Here is a 23116-nt window from a genome sequence, read left to right as displayed (position 1 = left end):
ACTTACTATTCTGCTGTGTTGCAGTCAGCATTGTATACTTTACTCTCAATACAGTTAAGCAGTAATATTGAATCAGTTCTTTGTAGATTTTATAGTTTAAGAAGGTCTTTGGTAGGTCCACCACGCTCTTGTGCAACATTCCAAATCATGACCTTTAATTGAACGTGGGATTGAATCTGTTGTCTGCCGTCAAGGGCTTTTTTTTAAACTCCTTTAAGTTGGGTAAACATTATAGTTTACAAACCAATTTGTTTTCCTGAATGAAGCAGCGGAGGGGAAAATTATAATCAAATTTATAGCTAAGGGAGTTCTCCCCGTTGTCCTGGCCAAATCAATATTTATCAATATTTATCCCTCATCCAACATCACTGAAGTAGATTATCTAGTCATTATCACATTATTGTTTGTGGGAGCTTGTTTTGCACAAATTGGCTGCCACGTTTCCTACTTTACAACAGTGACTACACTTCAAAAGAAAATGTACTTCATGGCTGTAAAGTGCTTTGGGACATCCAGAGGTCGTGAAAGTTGTACTATAAATGCAAGAACTTTTTTTCTCCTCTCTGGGGCTGAATGGTCAATTAAATGGACCCTGTTTGTATACTTTGAAAGTAGAACTACCTGAGTATTCGACTTATTTGAATTCAACTCTGGTGTTTTTGTCTTTTCAAGAACATTAAATTAAAAGGAAATATTTATTGAATTATCTCATTCCTACCACTTAGTGCACTATTTTGGGTTTGGGCCAAATAATAGAAGCTGTCAGAGACAATTTTTCATGGACTTTATTTTGATGTATTTTGTGACAAATATTATTTATGTTGTCAAGACTCGATAGTAGTATGAAAATTCACAGCTTAAAATTGATCAATTTAATATTTATCTTGGAAATACACTGTTTCCTCACAATATTGCAAAGATTTAGACCAGAACTAAAATAGTGTTAATTGGATTTTCATTGCAGCCTTGTAACATTGCACAGCAGTGTTTGCAACATACGGAGAAACTGCGAGCACACTTGACATTGCTCCAAGATAGGAAGATTCAGCTGGAGAGTCTGCAGCCTGTTGACAGCAACCTGGAAATCCTTCAAGAACAACTAGATTATCACAATGTAAGTAATGTGTTTCTTATGGGACGAGCTCACTGAATTCAAAGCACAATTAACGTTTTTCTAAAGTAAGATTCACAACTGCGGAACGTTGTAATCCTTTTAAGGATACACTTATGCAATGCAGTGACATATAGGATTGCCTTGGAGAGGGTACAGAGGAGATTTACTGGAGTGATACCAGACACTTAAGTTACGTGATGAGGTGAGGGACATCAGGATTGCTCTTCTTAGAGCAGAGAATGCTAAGAGGAGTTTTAACAGAGGTATTCAAAATTAAGAAGGATTTTGATAGATAGGGGAGAAACTTTCCATTGGCAGGTAGGTTGGTAACCAGAGACCATGGGTTTAAGATAAGTGGCAAAAGAACCAAGGGAGAAATTATGAGAATTTTTATGCAATGAACTGTTATGATCTGGAATGTACTGCCTGAAAAGGTAATGAAAGCAGATTCAGTCATAACTTTCAAAAGGGAGTTGGGCATGTATCTAAAAAGGAAAAAAAATTGCAGAGCTATGAGGAGAGAAGATTGGAGTGGGGATAATGGGATAGCTCTTTCAAAGAGCTGGCACAAGCAAGATGGGCTAAATGGCCTTCTGCTGTATTGTAAAAGATTATGGTGCAACTTCAGTTCAGTTGTGGGCAGATACATGGGGAGCCTATGAAGCAGCTGTCTTGCCACTGTGTAGCTGGGATGACATTACAGTCTCATTGAGTGCAGGCTGAAGGAGTACAATCAGTCCTCACTTAAAGTTGAAGTCGAATCACATTTTCCCATTAAAACCAACGTAAAAGCCGTAGTTAGGCTGTGTAGGTCCTTCCTCACCAGAAAGAAAATGTTAAAACTTTATACCCTGTAAGTTGATATACTTCACATTGCTAAATTCCTATATTAGTAAATGAAATAACTTCTAAAATAAAAAAATTTAAAAATATAAAAGAAATATAGTCACTCCCTACTGACAGTATCTCCCACTCACTGCCAATCCTGCTTCCAGAAACTTTGCCCACCACGCATTCCACTCTCTGACCCTCGAGGGTGGGTCAGGGAGCAATAGAGGCCGCAAGTCGGAGGGTTGGCAGAAGATGGTGGTTAAGGAGCTGCAGAGGCCACTCATAAATGGCACCAATTGGGTCTCGTGAGCCTACGTCAGACCAACAGGAAATACCTTTAAAATGAATCTCGCAATGCTAAACAAGAATACAGGCCCCATAAGCTCACTGGCATTAAAGTGAAAAACGTTAAATGGGACAATGTTAAGTGGAGACTTATCGTAACTAATGCACAGCAATGATTCTAATGTTACTTTGAACGCATAGGAACATAGGACTTAGGAACAGGAGTAGGCCATTTGGCCCCTCGAACCTGCTCCACCATTCAATAAGGTCATGGCTGGTTTGGTTGTGGCCTCAACTCCACTTTCCTGTCCGCTCTTCATGACACTCAACTTCCTTGTCGATCAAAAATCTAACTCATCTTTGAATAAATTCAATGGTCCAGTCTCCACTTCTTCCTGGAGAAGAGAACTTCATAGACTAATGACCCTTGGAGAGAAAAAATCTTCTCATCTCCATCTTAAACAGTAGACCTCTTATTCTTAAACAGTGCTCCCTGGTTCTAGTCTCTCCCACAAGTGGAAACATCCTCCTGGTATCCACCCTGTCAACCACCCTCGGAATCTTATTTGTTTCAATAAGATCACCTCTCATTCTTCTAAACTCCAATAGCTCCAACCTGTTCAACCTTTTTTTAATGATGATAATCCCCTCATCCCAGGAATGATTCGAGTGAGCCTTCTCCGAACTGCTTCCAATGCAATTATATCTTTTTTCAAATAACTTGTGTTGGATTGTTGTATCATAACTGTTGCCACTTAAGTAAAAATGAGGGATGACATAGCAGAAATCTTCAAAATTAAATGGGATTACTTGGGTAGAAGAGGTTCGCACTTGTTGAGGAATCCAAACCTGGTGGCCTTATATATAGAAATAATCACTTAAACCCAGTAGTCAATTCAATCCAGATGGTGGTGAGAGTGGGGGACTCGTTTACCACACGGAGTGGTTGAGGAGAAGAGGAGGTTCGGGTGGACCATATACACTAGTATAGAAAACAAAAACAGAATTACCTGGAAAAACTCAGCAGGTCTGGCAGCATTAGCGGAGAAGAAAAGAGTTGACGTCTCGAGTCCTCATGACCCTTCGACAGAACTCCTAGTATAGACCTGATGTGCCGAATTATCTAATTCTGTGCTGTACAGTCCACATAAATTTAAGAAAGTAGAAAGCATATATGAGTAAACTTATAAGCGAGAGCACTTTTTGTTGCTGTTAAAAGTTTAGCGTCTTGCATGAGATATTCTCCTGGGTACAATGATGTTCAGTACCCTCACAAGGTGACTGGATATCCTGGGCAGTATTTGTCTCATTAAAACAGATTATTTGGTCATTATCACATTGCTGTTTATGGCAATAATTGTGACTACACTTCAAAATTATTTCATTCAGAAGTCCTTGGATCATGAAAGGTGATATGTTTTAGCATATTTTCCTCTCTCTCCTCTGTCTCTTTCGGTTTCTTCCCATGCCCGTGTGCATGTCCCTGCTTCTGCCTGTCCTTGCTGCTCGATACCAGCTGCACACTCCCACACTCTCTCCCCCTTTCTCTCTATCCCTTTCCCTCTCTCTCCCCTCTCCCCCTCTCCCCCTTCCCCTCTCTCTCCCTATCTCCCTTTACCCTTTCCCTCTTCCGCTTTCCTCCCTTTCCTCCTCCCCCTTCTCCACCCTTCCCTCCTCGACCTTCTCCTGCTTCCCTGCTTCCCCTTCTCCCCCTTCCCTCCTCCCTCTTCTCCTCTCCACTTCCCTCCTCCTCCCTTCCCTCCTCCTCCCTTCCCTCCTCCTCCCTTCCCTCCTCCTCCCTTCCCTCCTCCTCCCTTCCCTCCTCCCTTCCCTCCTCCCCTTCTCCCCTTGCCTCCTCCCCTTCTCGCTCCTTCCCTCCTCCCCTTCTCTCCCCTTCCCTCCTCCCTCCTTCTCTCTACCTCGTCCCATTCTCTTCCCTCTTCCCTCTCCCTCCGCCCCTTCGCTCTCCCTTCTCTCGCTGCCCTCCCCACCGTTTCTGTCTCTGCCCTCCCCACCATTTTTCTCTCTCCCCTCCCCTCCATTTCTCGCTCTCTGTCCCATCCCACCATTGCTCTCTCTCTCTTTCCCCTCTCTGCCATTTCTCCCACTCTCTCCCCTCCCTGCTGTTTCTCTCCCTCTCCCCTCTCCACTGTTTCTCTCTCTCTCCCCTCCCCGCCGTTTCTCTCTCTCTCCCCTCTCCGCCATTTCTGTCTCTCTCTCTCCCCTCACTGCTGTTTCTCTCTCTCCCTTCCTTGTTGTTTCTCTCTCTCCCTCCCCTCCCCACTGCTTCTCTCTCTCTCCCCTGTCCTCGTTTCTTTTTCCCATTAACATCTGATTTTTGATGTACCTGTTGAACATATTTTGATCGGACCCAGATGTTGTACTATAAGTGAGTAAGCTGTATAAGCCTATAGCCTGGAATGGTTCATTGTAAACCTATGTTTTCCAGTTATTGAAGTGTGAGCTGGAGGAGCCTGTAACACGCGATCTGAGAGCAGCAGAGAGATTCCTGGAGGACGTTCACCTGGACCCTGATGAACCATTACTGAAGAATTTGGAAACTGACTGTAAAGATTTACAAACATCTCTCGGGGACATGATTGATGTTTGTACGAGCAGGGTCGAGACCTTGTCAAGCGCCATTGAAATAGAACAGGTCTGTTGTCCTGTTTTTCAAATATTTTACAAATGATTCTCCTCTTTTTTCTGTCAAAGCGAACACTTCAACAATTTTGTAATCTCTGCATTACTTCAAAAACTAAAAGTAGCACTTTATTCATGTTGAACTGTCTCCTGAGACACTCTCTGTGGGACCCTCTGTAAATCTGGAATGCTGTCTCCCTCCCCCATCCCCTCCCAAAAAAAAAACCGTCAAAGCCGAAGGACAATTGGAGCTTTCCCGATTGAGGTGAATTGATTTTTGTTAGGTAAAGCTACCAAGGAATATGGAGTAAAAGTGGATAAATGGAGTTGAGGTGCACATCTGCCCAGATTTGATCAAATGATGAAGAAATCTTGGAGGGCTGGGAGGAGGTGAGGGGGAGCTAAGTAGTCTCCTCCTGTTCCTAATGTTCCTGTGCCTTTTACACAAGGCACTATGTTGAGTTCAGTGATTTTCATTCAGCATTATGATTTTGTATAAAAGTAGCTGGTGGAATTACACTTGTGTTCTGTAGATGTGGGTTGAATTTTACAAATGGGGCAATAAGCCCCCACCCACCACCACTCCTTAGTAGAAAAGTCGGTTGCAAAATGACTGACATTAAAAAAGGCCGCTCCGGCAAGTGGTTCGATGAGGAAGAGGGCAGCATGGATGCCGGAGCAAGGAGGCCTTTTGGGTGTGGAAGGATTGGACCGGCAATGGAAGCGCAAAGGGGGAAGTGGCCAGGGGTGCCCTACGATGCGCACAGGGCAGCATCCCCTCCCCCCCAAGGAGGTGCCCCTTCTTCCTTTTCACTTTTTCACCAGAGTTGCCCACTCTTGCCCACCTACCCCCGACCGACCACATTACAGCATGGAATGCATAATATTCAGGTTAATTGGCTTGTTAACAAGCCCAATTGCCTGTCAGTGAATTTTTTTAAATGGCGGGCGGGCTGCCAATTTGGGCGCCTACCCAAATACCATATGATGGGAAATCCACGTGTTGTTATCATCACCCCAGATTTTATGTATGCATGGGACGGCAGCAGTCCTGATTTCCCCGCACAGCATAATTTTACATCCCACGGGTGTGCGCCTGACTCGATCGGACATAAATTGCGCGATGACGTTGAGCGAGTGCGATATTTCGGTCTGCGGATGCTCGTGAGAGCTGACAGCGCGGCCGCAGACAATTAAGAGGCCTACTGAGGCCATTAATGTATTAATTGACCTGGATTTTTCGCTGCCCGTCCAATGTTACGGTTGGCAGGTGGGCGAATTGGCCAGGTGGCCTTTGGATTTTTGAGGAAACCTCATCCAAGGGCGGGATGAGATTTCCGATATTAATTAGAAAAAAAATGTTCGGGCAGAATTTTTATTGGCATGTTTAGGTGAGTGATTCTTATGGGTGGAAATTTTTTTCGGAATTCAATAACGTTCATTTTTAGCCTTAAGATTCTCCAACTTCCTGAGGCAGCTCTCTGCCTTCAGGGAGCTTTCATTGCGTGCTCCCCCCGCGCCCGCGCTGACTTTAGCACTCACCCCCACCCCAGCTGGACCTTTCAGCGTGCGTTTCATGCTGGCTGGCTGTTAGTTGGGCAGCCAGCGTGAAATCGTGGTCGGAGGCCGATCGCAGGCAGCGGCACGTTTCCCGGCCGCTCCCGGGCCTGCCCGCTGCGTCCGCCCGATGACCTGAAAATCCTGCCCACAATTCTGGCCTGTAAGTCTGTTCCCCCTCATGTTGTCTGCTGACATCAATCACTTTCCAATAAAACACTGGCCTCCAGCTGTTTCTACTCAAAATAAACAGAGCACTTCAAGATGTTATAATTCGCAGCTTTGAAATTGACATTAATGCAAATAGTTAATGGTTTTTGCATTTGGCCGTTTTCGGTGATTGCCCATTTTAACAACGCTCCCTTTTTGAGCTGTCTTATTCTGTGATATGAATACAAACTGGTTGCAATTTTTCTGCTCATTTTCAGTTTAAGATCAAGTCGACACATCGGGAACTCTTTGTCGCACTGGATCAGCTTTCTGGACACATTCAAGAAAATGCTGTTATATTAGAAACGCTGCTCACTGACACTGCTGGTGATCTGGAAGCTCTGAAAAGTCGTATGCAACAGCACAAGGCAAGTGTTGCGGACAGCTCCAGGAACTCTAGAAAATGGCTGTATTCCCACTAAAATTAAAAAATTTTTTAAATTTTGAAATAGTGTAATTTTACAACGAACTAACACTTTCAAATGTAAACTATGATGATAGCATTTTGGATTTATGGTGGATTTAATATACTTAGCATGCCCCAATGTGATTCGCAGGGTGTAATCAGATAAAAGGGCACATTGAAAGATTGTGACCTTTCAGTCTTGAGGTTGGAGTATTTAGCTGCTGAATTAGATATCTGCGAGGAAAGCAATGACATGTTTACTGTTGGATTGATACGAACTTTTCACTTATGGAACTTGCTTTGAATTCAGTCCTGACTGATGGGATTAAAATTGAACCTTCCTGATGCCTGTAACTGCCCAATAGAAGGAATGTTTGGGCAATTTAAATCTAATTCCTCAGAAACATTTATCCATGACACAAAACCACTTGTTCTGTCTATGTGAGATGTTAAACCAAGGCTTCGTCTGCTCCCTCAGCGGGACATAAAAGATCCCATGGCACTATTTGAAGAAGAACAAGGAAGTTCTCCCCAGTGTCCTGAACAAAAATTGTCCCTCAACCAACATCACTGCAGGGCTATATAAATATTTATTGTTCTTGCTGTAACCTATTGCTTTTTGTGTAGTTGGTTAAGGGATAAATGTTGGTCAGGATGCTGAGGAGAACGCCCCTGCATTTTATTGACTAGTGCCGTGGATCTTTCACATCCACCTCTGCACTTGCCTGGATGAGTGCAGCTCCAACAACACTCAGGAAGCTTGACACCATCCAGGACAAAGCAGCCTGCTTGATTGGCACCCCATCAACCACCTTAAGCATTCACTCCTTCCACCACTGATGCACGGTGGCAGGAGTGTGTACCATCTGCACTGCAACTCACCAAGCTCCTTCGACAGCACTTTTCAAACCGGAAACCTCGACCACTTGGAAGGACAAGGGCAGCAGATGCACGGGAACACCACCACTTGGAAGTTCCCCTCCAAACCACACACCATTATGACTTGGAACTATATCGCCATTCCTTCACTGTTGCTGGGTCAAAATTCTGGAACTCCCTTCCTAATAGCACTGTGGGTGTACCTACACCACATGGACTGCAGCGGTTCATGAAGGCAGCTCACCACTACCTTCTCAAGGGCAATTAGATTTGGACAATAAATGCTGGCCTAGCCAGCAAAGCCCACATCCCATGAATAAATTTTAAAAAACCTGAGTGAGCAACGGGGATTCAATCTAACATCTCATCTGAAAGATGTCACCACCAACAATGCAGCACTCCCTCAGTACTGCACTGGGAGTATCAGCCTAGATTATGGAAGCAAGTGCCTGGAATGGGATTTAAGCCAACAACATCCTGACTCTGAGGCGAAGAGTGCTACCCACTGAGTCATAGCTGACAAAGCAGTGACTCTCTTGTTTGGAGTTTGTTCTATTTAGTTTTGATTAAATTCTATTTAGTGAACTGAGATTATACACCATGCAAATACTTTCAGTAAGATGTACCAAATCACAGCCCAGGACGAATTTCAAACTGACCATGTAATAATCTGATTGAAAATGAGACTTCGATCCTGAAACCTATGCACTGGCATATAACACTCTGCAGTAGTTAACCTTAGTTCTACATGGTGTAGGAATGGTTTAACCCATAAACCGGTGCCAAATGTGTTGAATAATAACAGTAAAAAAAAATGTTAGAACTGTTTTGTGATGTGTTTTAGGAAGAAATTATGTTAATTGGAATTGTTGCTGCTTTCACGTCAGCTTCTTAGCACCAAATTTACCTGAGCTGGAAGAGTTGGTTTGCTAGATCAGTTATATTGATTCAGTGAATGGCGAGAGTAGGTTTGGTGTTTGTTATTTTTGAAACCAACCCACTTATATACGAATATACGTACATACGAACATATGAATTAGGAGCAGGAGTAGGCCACTCGGCCATTCAATAAGAACATGGCTGACCTGAATACAACCTCAACCCCATATTCCCGTCTACCCCCATAACCATTCACATCCTTGTTAATCAAGAATCCATCTAGCCCTGCCTTAAAAATATTCAAAGACTCTGCTTCCACCGCTTTTTGAGGAAGAGTTCCAAAGGCTCACAAGCCTCTGGGAGTAAAAAAGTTCTCCCCATCTCTTTCTTAAATGAGCAACCTTTTATTTTTAAGTAGTGACCGCTAGTTCTGGATTTTTCCACATGAGGAAACATCCTCTCCACATCCATCAGGATCTTAAAGGTTTCAACTTAATATGCTTGTTTGAGTAAGGAGATTTCTACTAACGTGATCTCTGTGCGACTCCAATCAAATTGCACTTACATCCAACAGAGTGGGATGCTTGAACTTTAGATGGTCATCCCCTGCTATTCTTAAATTCAATTAATTCTGGAATTTTGGTTTCTGTCTTCGGTAAAGAATTGTCCTTTGTGTGTGTGCTGCTTTATAAAAGACAGTGGCTCGATTTTGCGGTCAGTAGTGAACAAATAGTGCTCACAGTTCGTGATTCTTACTCTTGCCCATGGGCTTTCCATGGGCTTTTACGCTGCAGCCTATGGTAAATAGAGAGTCAGGACAGTGTGGTGCTCTCTATAGCGGATATGGGACCTGCGTAAACAGGGCAGGCAATGGTGTCTCTCCTCAGTCGATCAAATTGAAGAATTCTTACTGAGTCATGTAGAATCTAAACCGGGACGGAAAGTTAGAATAGTTAATTTAATGTTTTGTATTTTTGTCCTTGCTTTTATAGAGGCAAAGAAAGATGGGTCTAAAAGAGAGAAATTCAAGAGACAGAAATTTAAAAAATTAAATGATTTAAATTTTAAATATTTTAAATCTTCAACATTAATTTAAATCTGAAGGAGTGAGACTCCACATTTTTAAAGGTGAATTTTCAGTGTTAAGGAGTTTGTTTGACAGTAATTAAGACTTATCAAGCTATTAAACATTCACTTACATTTGAGTAGACAAGCTCTAACTTTTTCTAGCCTGTTTAATGGTTAACCTTGTGAGTAAATACCATAGTTTCAAGCCCTTCCATATGCTTCCATGCCGAGTATTTCAGTGAGAAACCGATGTAGTGAACCTTGTGGAGGAGCAGTTCAAATCTGACAGCAGCTTCCTCGTTTCCAGGTTTAACCATGCATTTGCAGTTACAGGAAGTTGCTGTCCAATGTACTCTTCAATAACAGTGGGCACTGTGATTCTCAACACAAAATCTGGGCCAATAAATCTTTGATTTGATTATTCTGTGGCGTTGACTATCCATTGATTCTATTTCTTTCTTCCTGCAGGATTTACAGAAAACCTTCAGTGATTTGAAAATTCAGCTGGAAGCCACCGCATTTGACGTACAGTTCTTTGTCTCTGAGCACGCACTGGATCTTGCCCCTCAGGAGAACAGGAAACTGCTCAAACTCTTGAATAGCACTCAGACATCTTTTAAAAGTGTGATGGAAAAGCTAACAGCGCAGGTGGAGGTTTTGAGTCTTCAGTTGCAGACCAGACTAGAGCAAGATAATCAGAAGGTTTGAGTTGCTTGATTGTGGACAGTTGGCATGATACATAACAAAATTATCTATAACTTGCATCTGTGAAGTCTGTTGAATTTGTTCTTTTACCAACATTACTGGAAGACTCTACACTGATACTAGAGGCAATTCTGAAATCTGTAGCCCTAAAGTCAAGTCAACTGTTGGTCCATTTTAAACTATGATGGCACACAGGCCCTACATTGATCTCTGTCATCAATCTCTAGAGTTAATACTAACAACAACTTTCATTTATATAGCACCTTTAATTTAATCCCAAGGTACTCATAGAAGTGTTATCAAACAACATTTAACACTGAGCTACATAAGGAGATTTTAGGACAGGTGACCAAAAGCTTCCTCAGAGAGGAGTACCATAAAAGAGGAAGGAGAGGTAGAGAGGAGGAGAGGTTTTGGGAAGGAACTCCAGAGCTTAGGGCCAAGGTAGCAGAAGGTGTGGCTGCCAGTGGTGGAACAAAGGAAACCAGGGAGTGAAAAACTCCAGAATAGGAAGAATGCTGATATCTTGGAGGGCTGTAGAGATGAGGAGGTTACAAGAAATCTGGAGGGGCGAGGCCATGGAGTGATTTTGAAACAAGGGTGGAAGTTTTAAAGTTGAGGCATTGCTCATACGGAGCGAATATAGGTCAGCAAAAACGGGTGGTGTAGGTAGCCCCTGCTTTGATTTGGTGCCTCCATCTTCCATACTCACCATCAAAACACATTTCAATAGGTAGCCTCAAAGATCTCCAAATGCCTATCAATTATCTAATAATGCTCACCAGTATTGAGGTCATAATGACTGTGGTTATGGCAGAAATTTTGCATTTGTTAAAAATGCTTCATCAGCTTAGAAAAAAGAAGTTAGAACATTTTTTCAGAAACAAGTAGAGCTAGATAGATTCAAAATTATGGAAGTAGACACCATAGATATCGGCATATAAATAGACCTTCAGCGTCTAGAAAGATTCCTCCAAAAATGGTTGTGGACTTGTACACTGAGTATAAAACAGTATAACAGCTGGCATAGGTGTGGGTGGTCGCCATTTTGAAATGTAATTGGCATCTGACACAAAGAATGGATTTGTCTTAAACTCCTGCACATCTTTACAACACAGCCCGTATCACTTGCTTGATCCCTTGCACCCAGTTATAAGGTACTGGTAAGTAAAATGGGCATTTGTGGGATGAGAAATTGAGGCTGACTACTCATACGATTCTGACACGTTGTACGCTGAGTACATTGGGTCGCCTTATACGCCAGGTCGACTTATATGCTGTGATTTATGGTGGTTGAAAGCAGTTTCCACTGACCAGCAGACAGACAGATTTACAATAATTGTGTCAAAGGACCCAGAGGTGACATTTCTTTTTTAAATGCAATGAGTTCTGATCTGGAATGTATTGTCTGGAAGAATGGTGGAAGGAAATGTAACAATAAAAGGGAGTTGGATATATGCTTGAAAACAGAAGATTTGTAGCACTACGAGAAAAGAGCAGGGGAGTGAAACTAATCCATTAGCTCTTGCAAAGAGCCAGCACGAGCATGATGGGCTGAGTGTTCTCCTAGTTATATAATTTGATTCACAGAACAAGTGATGGGCATAAATTTAAGTTCTTTGCTTATGCATATGAGATGCATGCTCAGTGCAAAAAATCTTCACAGAGCTGCATATTAGTTGAGACCAGAGCTCACTGAGTTTACAAAAATAGAATTCTGATCCTTTGTCTGCCCCTCCTGCCCTCTGTCATTGTCTGTATGTTGAGAGGGCTGTCTTGGAGCCAAGATTGGAACTTCCCAAGAAGTGTTAACCAATGCAAAAGCAAAATATCATGGATGCTGGAAATCTGAGTAAGAACAGAAAGTGTTGGAAATTCTGAGCAGATCTGGCAGCATCTGTGGGGAGAAAGGGAGTTAACGTTTCAGGTTGATGACCTTTTCTCAGGACCAATGTTAACTAATGCCTTGCATCCTATTTTAGCCAAAGGCTGTTCAGAAGGTCATGTATGTGTCTTTGAGCCATATATGTATCAGGTGCCTAATCTATTGTCTGACCTTGTATGTAAAGGGTAACTCTGGTATGATTCACTCAATGATGAAGTGTCAGGGAGTTTGATGCCACTGTCTGAAGATTGTGACTCCCCCATCCACCTGGGTTACTACCAGCGTAATCTTCTTGAGCTTCTGGTTTTTGCAGTGTGAAGTATATTTCAAAAGAGATTTGTGTGAAGTGTATTATTTAATCAAATGAAACAATTTAATGAAATGGTAACATGTTTTGTAAGTAATATGCAGCATGCCACTGCATGGGTTCACTATTTACATAACATTCCATGAAGTTGATGAGCACTCAAAATAGTCCTTGTTTAAAAAAGCACTGCTTGAAATTCAAAGACTTTGCATAATGTGACTAACACTGTTCTGTAGACCTTTTTACAGATGACTGCTTGCTGCATTATTCACCTGCAATCTCTCGAGAGAAATAAAGCCTGAATCTAAGGCCCTCTGAAAACAATCAAAAGGCAGCTGTTATCTTCCTCCTTGCATGACATCTGTGCAGATGTGACACTGATGGAGCTAACTCCTTCGTGAGATGCATCCTTTGTTTAATCCGATTTATCGTAACCCATCTTGTTCACTTGATTGCCAACTGCTATCATGTTTGCAGCATACACTGGTGAAGTAGTGTAGGACTTTGTTGTATAGAGAGAAAAGACTGTCTCACAAAGAAGTAAGAGCAAAGTAACTGAAATGGTGTGTTTTTGCTGGAAAAAACAGGCCTTCGAAGAAAAGCAAGGAGAATGTAACAAGAGACTTCAGGAGATGTGTGATATGTTGATGGTGACTGAAAATAAAATAATTGACTATGAGAGTGGGATGTCCATTACTGTTGATGACTTAGCTGATTTACAACAGCATCAGATGGAACACCAGGTTAGTGATACAGTGCATGGTGAGTGTTTTAATAGGTTAGAAGGATGTAAATGGGGTAAACTAAGTAACTTTAAACATCTAACCCACTCACATCCCCCAAGTCGGCATGGGGAGGTTCTGCTGAACATATCCATTGAGGGATAGTTAGCCACATTGCGCCTAATATTTCAAGCACCGAGGCATTAATTATCCTTTAGTAGACCATCATTAATGACTTGCAGCTTTAATGACTTATCCGCCAACTGAATCCTCACTCAAATCTGTTTCTCATATTGATGCTACAATTACTTTATATACTTTAAATTCAGAGGTGTGTGGGGTTTGTGTCAGAGGTAGTCCCTTCCGTAGGAGTCAGCTGTTTCCTACTCCATAGCTGGATGAATAACAGCACCTGGTCCCTGACACTGACCCAGCTTTCACCAGTGGCTCCACATAGCTGTTTGTGCCCGGCAACAGCCACACCCAATAACTGGTCTGATTCTCAGGCCAAACCAGGTGAGGTTAGCGTACAAGCTGCTGTCCACATGTGAGAGAAAACACCTATCACCCTTTCTCAGTGCACAAAAGAAAGGTTGCCTTGATGGATGTAGCAAAGGAAATGGTATTCTCTTACTGGTACTGAAAGCATAGCAGCAGAGCTGTGTGGACAGCTGCAAAGTTCATCACTCGGGCACAGAAGTTACTGCAATTTACTGCAATCAACCACACCTCCAGTTGTCTTGACCTGTCACACCACCGGGAACAGATGTGCAAGGTTTTTCTCGTGCTTACAACTTACCGATTTCTGCAAAAAGGAAAATGCAGTCCTGTAATATTCACCCACACAATAATATTCTTCTCAATCTCACCTCATGGGACAACTCTCTTATCTCAGAAATCTATCTAGGGAACATTCATTGCCCTCCTAAGGTAAGTGTATCCTTCATTGGTTAAGGAGACATCAACTATTAGACGCAAAGTAAAACACCCTCTGTTATTCAGGCATAAGCCCAGACTGTATGAATGAAACTTTTTTAATCAGGAAGGATTTAGAGATGCTGAAGAAGGTGGAAAAACAGATTTACAAGAATGATACCAGAACTGAGAAGTTATAAGCATCAGGAAAGATTGAATAGGCTGGGGCTTTTTCCTCTAGAGGTAAAGATGATGTTTCCACCTATGTGTGATAGCAAAACTAGGGGCTATAAATATAAGATAGTCACTGTTAAATCCTACTGGGAATTCAAGATAAATGTCTTTGCCCGTAGAGTTGTGAGAATGTGCCATAGGAATTAGTTGAGGTGAATAGAATAGATGTAGTTAAGGTGGAGCTAGATAAACAAGGGAGGGGAGGTATAGAAGGTTATGCTGATGTGTTTAGATGCAGAGGGGGAGCATGAACACTGGCATGGACCTGTTGAGCCAAATCCCACTTCTATGCTAAGCAAGTGTTATATAATACATTTCATACATCCCTATGCTCATTGGGAAGTGGATTGAAATTGCCCAAAATCATTGTCAAATAATTAAAACTAATTCTAAGTCTCTCATATTCAAGACAGATGAAATCAAGGTATTGTATAATTGGAGTGAAACTAGAAGGCTGAAACATTCTCGCTCTGCTTGAAGTTTAAAAACACTTTTGAGAGTGTTTCTTGACCAAACATTCTCCATGGGCAGAATTTTGCCCTTGATGGCGGGCGGGCCCCACCGACTTGGCGGCGGGCGAGCAGACAATCGCTGCTGCCGAAACAGGCCCTGCTGCCATTTTAAGTGGACTATGCGCTTCCTGTGTGGGCGGGGGGGTATTCCCCAACTGCCCGAGTTTGTTCTTTCGCGCATGCGCACAAAAGAGTGCACATCTCCCTGAGACTAAATACTGTTTCAGGGAGATCGCTGAAAGTTTTTGAAAGTTTAAAAATAGAAAAATAAAAAAATTATTAACATATCCCCCTCATGTGACAATGTCATACGAGATGGGACATGTTAATAAATATCACAGAAATTTTATTAAAGTTTTTCAAAAACAGACATGAAACCTCATCCCTCCGGTCATTGACAGGCTGGCAGGCGGACAGCTGATCGCGCTGTGCCCCCACCTTTCTGAATATTTAAATGGGGTGGGATGACGTCGGGGGTTCCCCCCAACGTCATCCCGCTTCATTTTTGCGTCAGCAAGCGACGCAAAAATGACGAGTTTACGATTTCTTGTCCCGATTGGCAGGCCTGGGTTCTTGAATGAAGTTGATGCTTTAAAGTTAAAGTGAGGGTCTTGTAAAATGAAGGATTCTCAGCAGGCTGTGAAGTTTCCTGTGGTTAAATTTATAGGAGTTTGGTTCTCAGGTGGACTTTAAGTGGAATAGGTTGGGGGAGTCCGCTTTATTAGGATCTCCAGCTTTCAACGTATTGCTATTAATTACCTTGCATGCTTGGTGATTTACAGCTAGTTTGATGGCTTTTGGTGAAACTGTCTGCAAAACAACTTCTGCTGATTTTAAAAGCAGACGTGGCTGTCTCATCATGTGACCTTTTATACATTCAAAGTCCTTTTCCAAATAAGGTGGATAATTATGTTGTTTGCACATACTGCGTTGTTTTAACACCTTGAGAGTTTGAGGCAGTGCCTTTGTGTTTGAATGACCCATTCAATTTGATGCAAATACTTTTTTGAATTGGTTTCAGGGAAAGGCATTGATTGCTGCCAACCTGGAATGTTCCTTTTGTTCCCCCTTAAAACAGGAGAGTGGTTTCACTCTGCAGGCAGCCATTTTGCTGCCTTTTGTGTCCAGTTTTAAAAGTACAAAAATTGACTGAAAGTTCATCTTATACTGGGGCATGACAATTGGAAAAAGAGTTCCTCCTAGGGTTCTGAGCTCATTCCCATTTCTCAACCAATGTCATTAAAAAAAAAGTATCTGGTCATGATCATGTTGCTGTTTGTGGGACAATGCGAATTTGCTGCTGCATTTCCTGCATTATAATTAATTTATTGGCTTTAAAGTGCTTTGGGATGTCCTGGTTCCTGAAAATTGCTGCATAGATATAGGGCAAGATTTTCCGGTCCCGCCGAAAATCAATGAACTTTTGGTTGGGCCGCCGTAAACCCCACAGCGGGGCTGGAAAATCCCGGCCATAGTCTTCCCTTCTTTCATTTAACAGAGAGAGCTACCACTGGAAAAGAGAGAAAAGGGAATTGTGCCTAGTGCTTTTATCCTCCGATGTATTGTTTATCAGATTTGTCACAAAACTATTATTTTTCATAATATTATTGTGGGAAATTGTAAAGTAGGTGTGTGCGTGTGTGTGTCTGATTTTATTAAATTAGAGACGGGTGGACTGCAAGGTTTAAATTATCAAAAGAGTTAGGTGTAAAAATGTATTTGATATGTTAATGGGTGAGATAAGTAAAGGGGAGGTTGCATTTTTAGATAAAGTTGGATTTTCAAAGAGACATGATAAGGTTTTTACAACTGGCAAGATAAATAGGGCAAGGTTATTACGTTGATTTTTCCCAAAAGTGCTGGCCATAATGATAACATTAAAGATTTTTATATTATTGGAAGAGTAAATTCCAAAGACATGGGGGAACAATGGGATTATACAGATTGAAGAGGAAGAAATATATTTAAAGAAGGATGGATGGCTGTGGAAGGGTGTCGCCCTGCAAGACCTGCAAGGTACACAGTGTGAAACAGACTTGGAGAAAAGCCTCTAGCCACTTTGCAGAAACCTGCTGTTTCAGTAACCAAAGTTGTATTAAAAGCCTTTGGAATTCTACCGCCGAGCGGGTGCATGTGGTAACCTTGCTGGATTGTCTCTATAAATCTAAAATCTATTTTGGACTGTGGCCTTAAAGGGGACTATGTAGTCGAGAGCCTGGTTAACTAAGAATTTGGGGAATTGTTATAATATTAAGTAACTGTGTAACTGTAATCTTGTATATATGTTTTATTACTTTATTAATAAATGTTTTAATTTAATGTTTAAAATCTCTAAAGGTGTTAGTGGACTCATTACTCCAGAATTCAGTGCACAAATCTTCTCGTAATAAATACAAATTGCAAAACCATTGTGATAGCGTGACCAAGTTTCCCTTGTGGATTTGGTCAGCCTGGCAAATTATCATAACAGGTTTTTATTTAAATGATCTTGACTATTCTAACACTTGTTCTAACTTGTATCTTATTCCCATGTGTTTCAGTCCTTGCAAAGGGAAATCCAGGCTAATGCAGCCACTTTAGCAAATGTGGTTAGTGCAACTGAACAGTTCCTGGAGAAGAATGGGGACAAACTGCAACCAGAAGCAAAAGCAGCAATGGACAAGAAGCTGAAGGAAGCCAAGTCGAAGCTCAGTATGTTAAGTGAGCAAGTAGATTCCAAGCTCAAGAATCTGGACAATGCTGTAACAACTGCTCTTAAACAGGAGACTGAGAAGGTGCAGATGATTACTTTCTTACATCTGACTATGACTAAATTTAGTCCTGATGCCAACCTCTGGTCATAGAATGTAATGTTGCAGACAATGCTTTGTATTTTCTTTGAACATAGTCAAATATATTACCGTAGATGAGGGACCCAAGTTACAAGGAGCAGTTGGAAAAGTAGAATTATTCTCCTTGGAACAGAGAAGGTTATTAAGATATGTGTTATGAACAAACAGTTGGTAAAGATTAGTTTTTTTTTTAAATCCCAGAGGGAAACTTTAAGCAACTGTCATAACCTATAATTTTAAGTGTTATGTTTGAGATACAACTCTAGATTCAGGAATCATACCACCCAGGTCTGGATAGGTTTTATATTAAGCTAAATGAAACATTTTATTAATTTACACAAGTTAAATATATACACATAGCTACAAATTTCTACAATCATAACTTTTAACAAATTCCCAAACTAATCTCCATTAAGGCAACAGCAACCCATAGACTTAACCAAACACCAGGGAAAGCATTTTCACCTTACAAATTTAAAATGAGTTTCTTTTCACTTTGGTTCCTGTGGAGACAGTTGGAATCTTACAGCTGCTTTTGATCTCACATTGCCTCTGCTCTACATACACAAAACTGCTGACGTTATACCTAGCACAGCCCAGTGAATGTAAATTCTCATTGTATCACCAGCCTCTTTGAACTCCACCTTGTATGCATAAAACCCTTTTCATAGTACCAATTTTATTAGTAATATAAACATATTGCTTAGTATCAGCTAGCTAGGTGGTAGTTTTCACCCCACTTCTTGAATGCTCTATTCAAAAAATGAAAATGCACACTACCTCTCAGTTTAAGGCCTGAATCTTCGGCTCAGTGAGTGAGGCAGGGCCCACTCGCCAAGGTGTAAAATGATGCGGGGTGACATCCGGTGTGCGTCCCAATGTCACCATGCATCATTTAGACTTCCAGTTTGGTGGGCATGCAGCCGACTCAGCTGCGTGCCCGCCGAACTGTCGAAGGCCTATTAAGGCCATTTAAAAAGGCAATTAAGCAATTATCCGAACTGCCCGTCCAACCTAAAGGTTGGGCCTTAATTGGCCCGCCCTCATAATATGGTGGGGCGGACCCGATCGGCTGAAAATTCTACCCTAAATTTCAAAATTAGTACACATCAAAGCACCCAGACTAGCTGGCTTTAATCCAATTAAGACACACCTGGGAAGTACCAAGGATCAGAGGGATCTTGGTGTGCATGTCCACCGGTCCCTTAAGGTAGCTGGATAGGTGGTAGATAAGGTGATTGAGAAAGTATATGGGATACTTGCCTTTATTAGCCGGGGCATAGAATATAAGAGCAGGGAGGTTATGCTGGAACTGTATAAAATACTGGTTAGGCCACAGCTTGATTATTGCATACAGTTCTGGAAACTGCATTATAGGAAGGATGTGATTGCACTAGAGAGAGGAGATTTGCCAGGATGTTGCCTGGGCTGGGTAGTTTTAGTTATGAGGACAGATTGGATAGACTGCAGTTATTTTCCTTGGAGCAGAGGAGATTAAGCTTGCACACGAGCAGGGGAGAGACCTAATCCTGAGTGAGACACAGCCAGAGTAAGTGTGGGTATTGGCAATTTAGTGCACAGTGGGAATTCGGTGCATAGGGGAAGAGGTACTCTTTACATTTTTTCTTTGCTATCCAACTTATTAAATCTTCAGAGAGTGGTCTTGCCCTGCTGCAGCAGTAGAGGCTACAAGGGAGGGAAATGACTGGTAAGTAGTGGGTAAGGTCAGGTAAGTTTTTACTACTTTTATCGCTCATAGTTTAAGGTCTTTTTGTGGTTTATAGTTTGTATATTCTGTAGTAATGAGGATCTGGAAAGAATGGCCCTAGAGTAATTGATTTAAAAGGATTAATTTAAAGGGATAAGTCATGGCAGAAGAGCTCAAAGCCATGGTGTGCTCCTCGTGCTCCATATGGGAAGCCGGGAACATTTCCAGTGCCCGGGACCAGCATGTCTGCAGGAAGTGTGTCCAGCTGCAGCTCCTGGAAGCTCGGGTTTCAGAGCTGGAACGGCGGCTGGGGACACTATGGAGCATCCATGAGTTTGAGAGCATCGTGGATAGCACATTTAGAGAGGTGGTCACACCGCAGCTGAAGGGACTTGAGGAAGGAAGGGAATAGTTGATCACCAGGCAGTCCAAGAGAAACAGGCAGGTAGTTCAGAAGTCCCCTGGGGTCCTGCTCGCAAATCGGTATTCCATTTTGGAGGCTGATGAGGGTGCTGATTCCTCCAGGGAGTGTAGACAGAGCCAAGCTTCTGGCACCACAAGCAGCCTGTCTGTACAGGAGGGGAGGAAAGGAGGAAGAGCAATAGTAATAGGGGATTCTACAGTCAGGGGAACAGATAGGTGCTACTGTGGCCGTCAACGTGACTCCAGGATGATGTGTTGCCTCCCTGGTGCCAGGGTCTGGGATGTCACTGAGTGGCTGCAGGGCATCCTGAAGGGGGTTGGTGGGGGGTGATAAGGCAGAGGTCATGGTACATATTGATACTAATGACATAGTTAGAAAGAGGGATGAGGTCTTGCACCAAGAATTCAGGAAGTTAGGCAGTAGCCTGAAAAGCAGGACCTCTCGAGTTGTAATCTCTGGATTACTCCCAGCACCATGTGCTTGCGAGCACAGAAGTAGGAGAATAGTGCAGATGAATACATGGCTTAAGAGTTGGTGCAGGAGGGAGGGTTTTAGATTCCTGGATCAGTGGGACTGTTTCTGGGGAAGGTGGGACCTGTACAAATGGGAAGATCTACATCTGAACCAGAGCAGGACTAACATCCTTGTGGGCGGGTTTGCTTGAGCTGTTGGAAGGAGTTTAAACTAAATCAGCAGGGGGAGGGAACACAGAATGTTAGCAGAATAGGGACACATCACAATATAGTAAAACAATTAAGTCAGAGGGAGTACAGCTGCATTAAGTTTCAAGGGAATAAGGCAAGGCTGGATGGCCTCTTCTTTAATGCCAGGAGTATTACAGGTAAAACGGATGAGTTAATGGTGAGGATTAACACGTGGAATTGTGATATAGTAGCCATCACAGAGACGTGGTTGAGGGAGGGGCAGGATTGGCAGCTGAACATTCCAGGATATAGAATCTTCAGGTGAGACAGCGGAGGAGTTAAAAGAGGAGGAGGCATTACATTATTAGTTAAGGAGTCAGTTACTGCAGTAAGGAGAGATGATATCTTGGAGGAGGCATCGAATGAAGGTTTGTGGGTAGAACTTTGGAATAAAAAAGGGGCAGCCACATTGTTAGGTGTTTATTATAGACCCCCAGATAGTCAGCAGGAAATTGAGGAGCAAATATGTGCACAATTAGTGGGGGTCTGTAAAAACAATAACAATAGGGTAATTATATTAGGTGATTTCAACTTTCCCAACATTAATTGGGATAGACATAGTGTTAAGGGCTTGGATGGAGTGGATTTCTTGAAATGTGTACAGGAGAACTTCTTAGGTCAATATGTAGAGAGTCCAACAAGGGACGGTGCATTGCTGGACCTAATTCTGGGGAATGAAGCCGGACAGGTAGCTGAGGTGGTGGTGGGGATAGTGACCACAACATGGTACAATTTAAAAACAAAAAACTGTGGATGCTGGAAATCCAAAACAAAAACAGAAACCGAAATACCTGGAAAAACTCAGCAGGTCTGGCAGCATCGTCGGAGAAGAGTACAGTTGATGTTTCAAGTCCTCATGACCCTTCAACAGAACTGAACTGTTGAAGGGTCATGAGGACTCGAAACGTGAACTGTACTCTTCTCCACCGATGCTGCCAGACCTGCTGAGTTTTTCCAGGTATTTCTGTTTCTGTTTTTGTTTTGGTACAATTTAAGCTTGTTATGGACAAAGAAATCGACAAGTTGCAAAAAAATGTTTTCGATTGAGGGAGAGTGGATTTCAGTAAAATAAGTCAGGATCTGGCCAAGGTTGACTGGGGTGCTACTTGTGGTGAAATCTACAGAGGAGCAGTGGGGGGCATTCAAAAAGGAAATGGGCAGGTGTTCCCTCTAGGGTGATAGGAAAGAGTAACAAGCCCAGAGAACCATAGATTACCAGAGATATCCAGGATATGATGAGAAGGAAAAGAGAGGCTTTTAGCAGGTACAAGGGGAGCAAATCAGCAGAAGCATTATGGAGTACAGAAAGTACAGGGTGGAGCTTAAGAAAGCAAATCGGAGAGCAAAGAGGGGATATGAGAAAGCTCTGGCTGGTAAAAGTAGGGAAAATCTCAAGATATTCTATATGTATATCAATGGGAAGAGGATAACCAGGGAAAGAGTCGGGCCCATTAGGGACCAAGGGGGCAATCTATGGGTGGAGCCAGAGATCTTCACCAAAGAGAATGAGGATGAAGGTATGGAACCCAGGGAGAGAGACTGCGAGGTTCTTGAGCAAATTGATATAGGGATTGACAAGGTATTGGAAGTGTTGGCAGGAGTAAAAGTGGACCAATCTCCAGGTCTGGATGATTTGTGTCCCAGACAACTGAACGAGGCAAGGGAGGAGACCGCAGAGGCTCTGACCCAAATTTTTAATTCCTCTCTGGCCACAGGGGAAGTGCCAGAGGACTGGAGAACAGCTAATGTGGTTTCGCTATTTAAGAAGCATTGTAAAGATAAGCCAGGGAACTACAGACCAGTGAGTCTTAAGTCCAGTGGTAGGGAAACTATTGGAGAAAATTCTGAAGGAGAGAATCTATCTCCATTTAGAGAGGCAAGGTTTGATCAGGGATAGTTAGCATGGCTTTGTCAGAGGGAGGCCATGCCTAACAAATTTGATTGAATTTTTTGAGGAGGTGACCAGGTGTGTAGATGAGGGTAGTGCAGTTGATGTAGTTTATATGGATTTCAGCAAAGCCTTTGACAAGGTCCCACATGGGAGACTTATAAAGAAGGCAAAGGCACATGGGATACAAGGTAATTTGATAAGGTGGATTCAAAATTGGCTTAGTTGTAGGAGACAGAGGGTGCTGACAGAAGGGTGCTTTAGTGACTGGAAGCCAGTGTCCAGTGGCGTACAACAGGAATTTGTGCTGGGTCCCCTATTAATTGTCATTTATATAAACGACATAGATGACTAGGTGGGGGTTAGGATTAGTAAGTTTGCGGATGACACAAAGATTGACCGGGTGGTT

General features: G+C 42.5%; 1 protein-coding gene across 4 annotated transcripts in view; it reads left to right on the top strand.

The window, feature by feature from the left end:
- The window catches only part of dst (dystonin), a 576136-nt gene that overhangs the window by 336473 nt on the left and 216547 nt on the right, over window positions 1-23116 (top strand). For 3 of the 4 annotated variants that reach the window (XM_041188904.1, XM_041188906.1, XM_041188905.1), the window contains 6 exons: window positions 965-1114; window positions 4680-4886; window positions 6859-7008; window positions 10341-10574; window positions 13357-13512; window positions 17693-17926. In XM_041188904.1, the coding sequence (XP_041044838.1) occupies window positions 965-1114; window positions 4680-4886; window positions 6859-7008; window positions 10341-10574; window positions 13357-13512; window positions 17693-17926 (1131 nt within the window). The remainder of the gene's footprint in view (window positions 1-964; window positions 1115-4679; window positions 4887-6858; window positions 7009-10340; window positions 10575-13356; window positions 13513-17692; window positions 17927-23116) is intronic. The other variant, XM_041188907.1, reaches the window with a different exon arrangement.

The sequence above is a fragment of the Carcharodon carcharias genome, chromosome 5, assembly GCF_017639515.1.
Source record: "Carcharodon carcharias isolate sCarCar2 chromosome 5, sCarCar2.pri, whole genome shotgun sequence".
In the NCBI taxonomy this organism is placed as follows: Eukaryota; Metazoa; Chordata; class Chondrichthyes; order Lamniformes; family Lamnidae; genus Carcharodon; species Carcharodon carcharias.
This window is presented reverse-complemented; position numbering and strand designations above follow the sequence as displayed.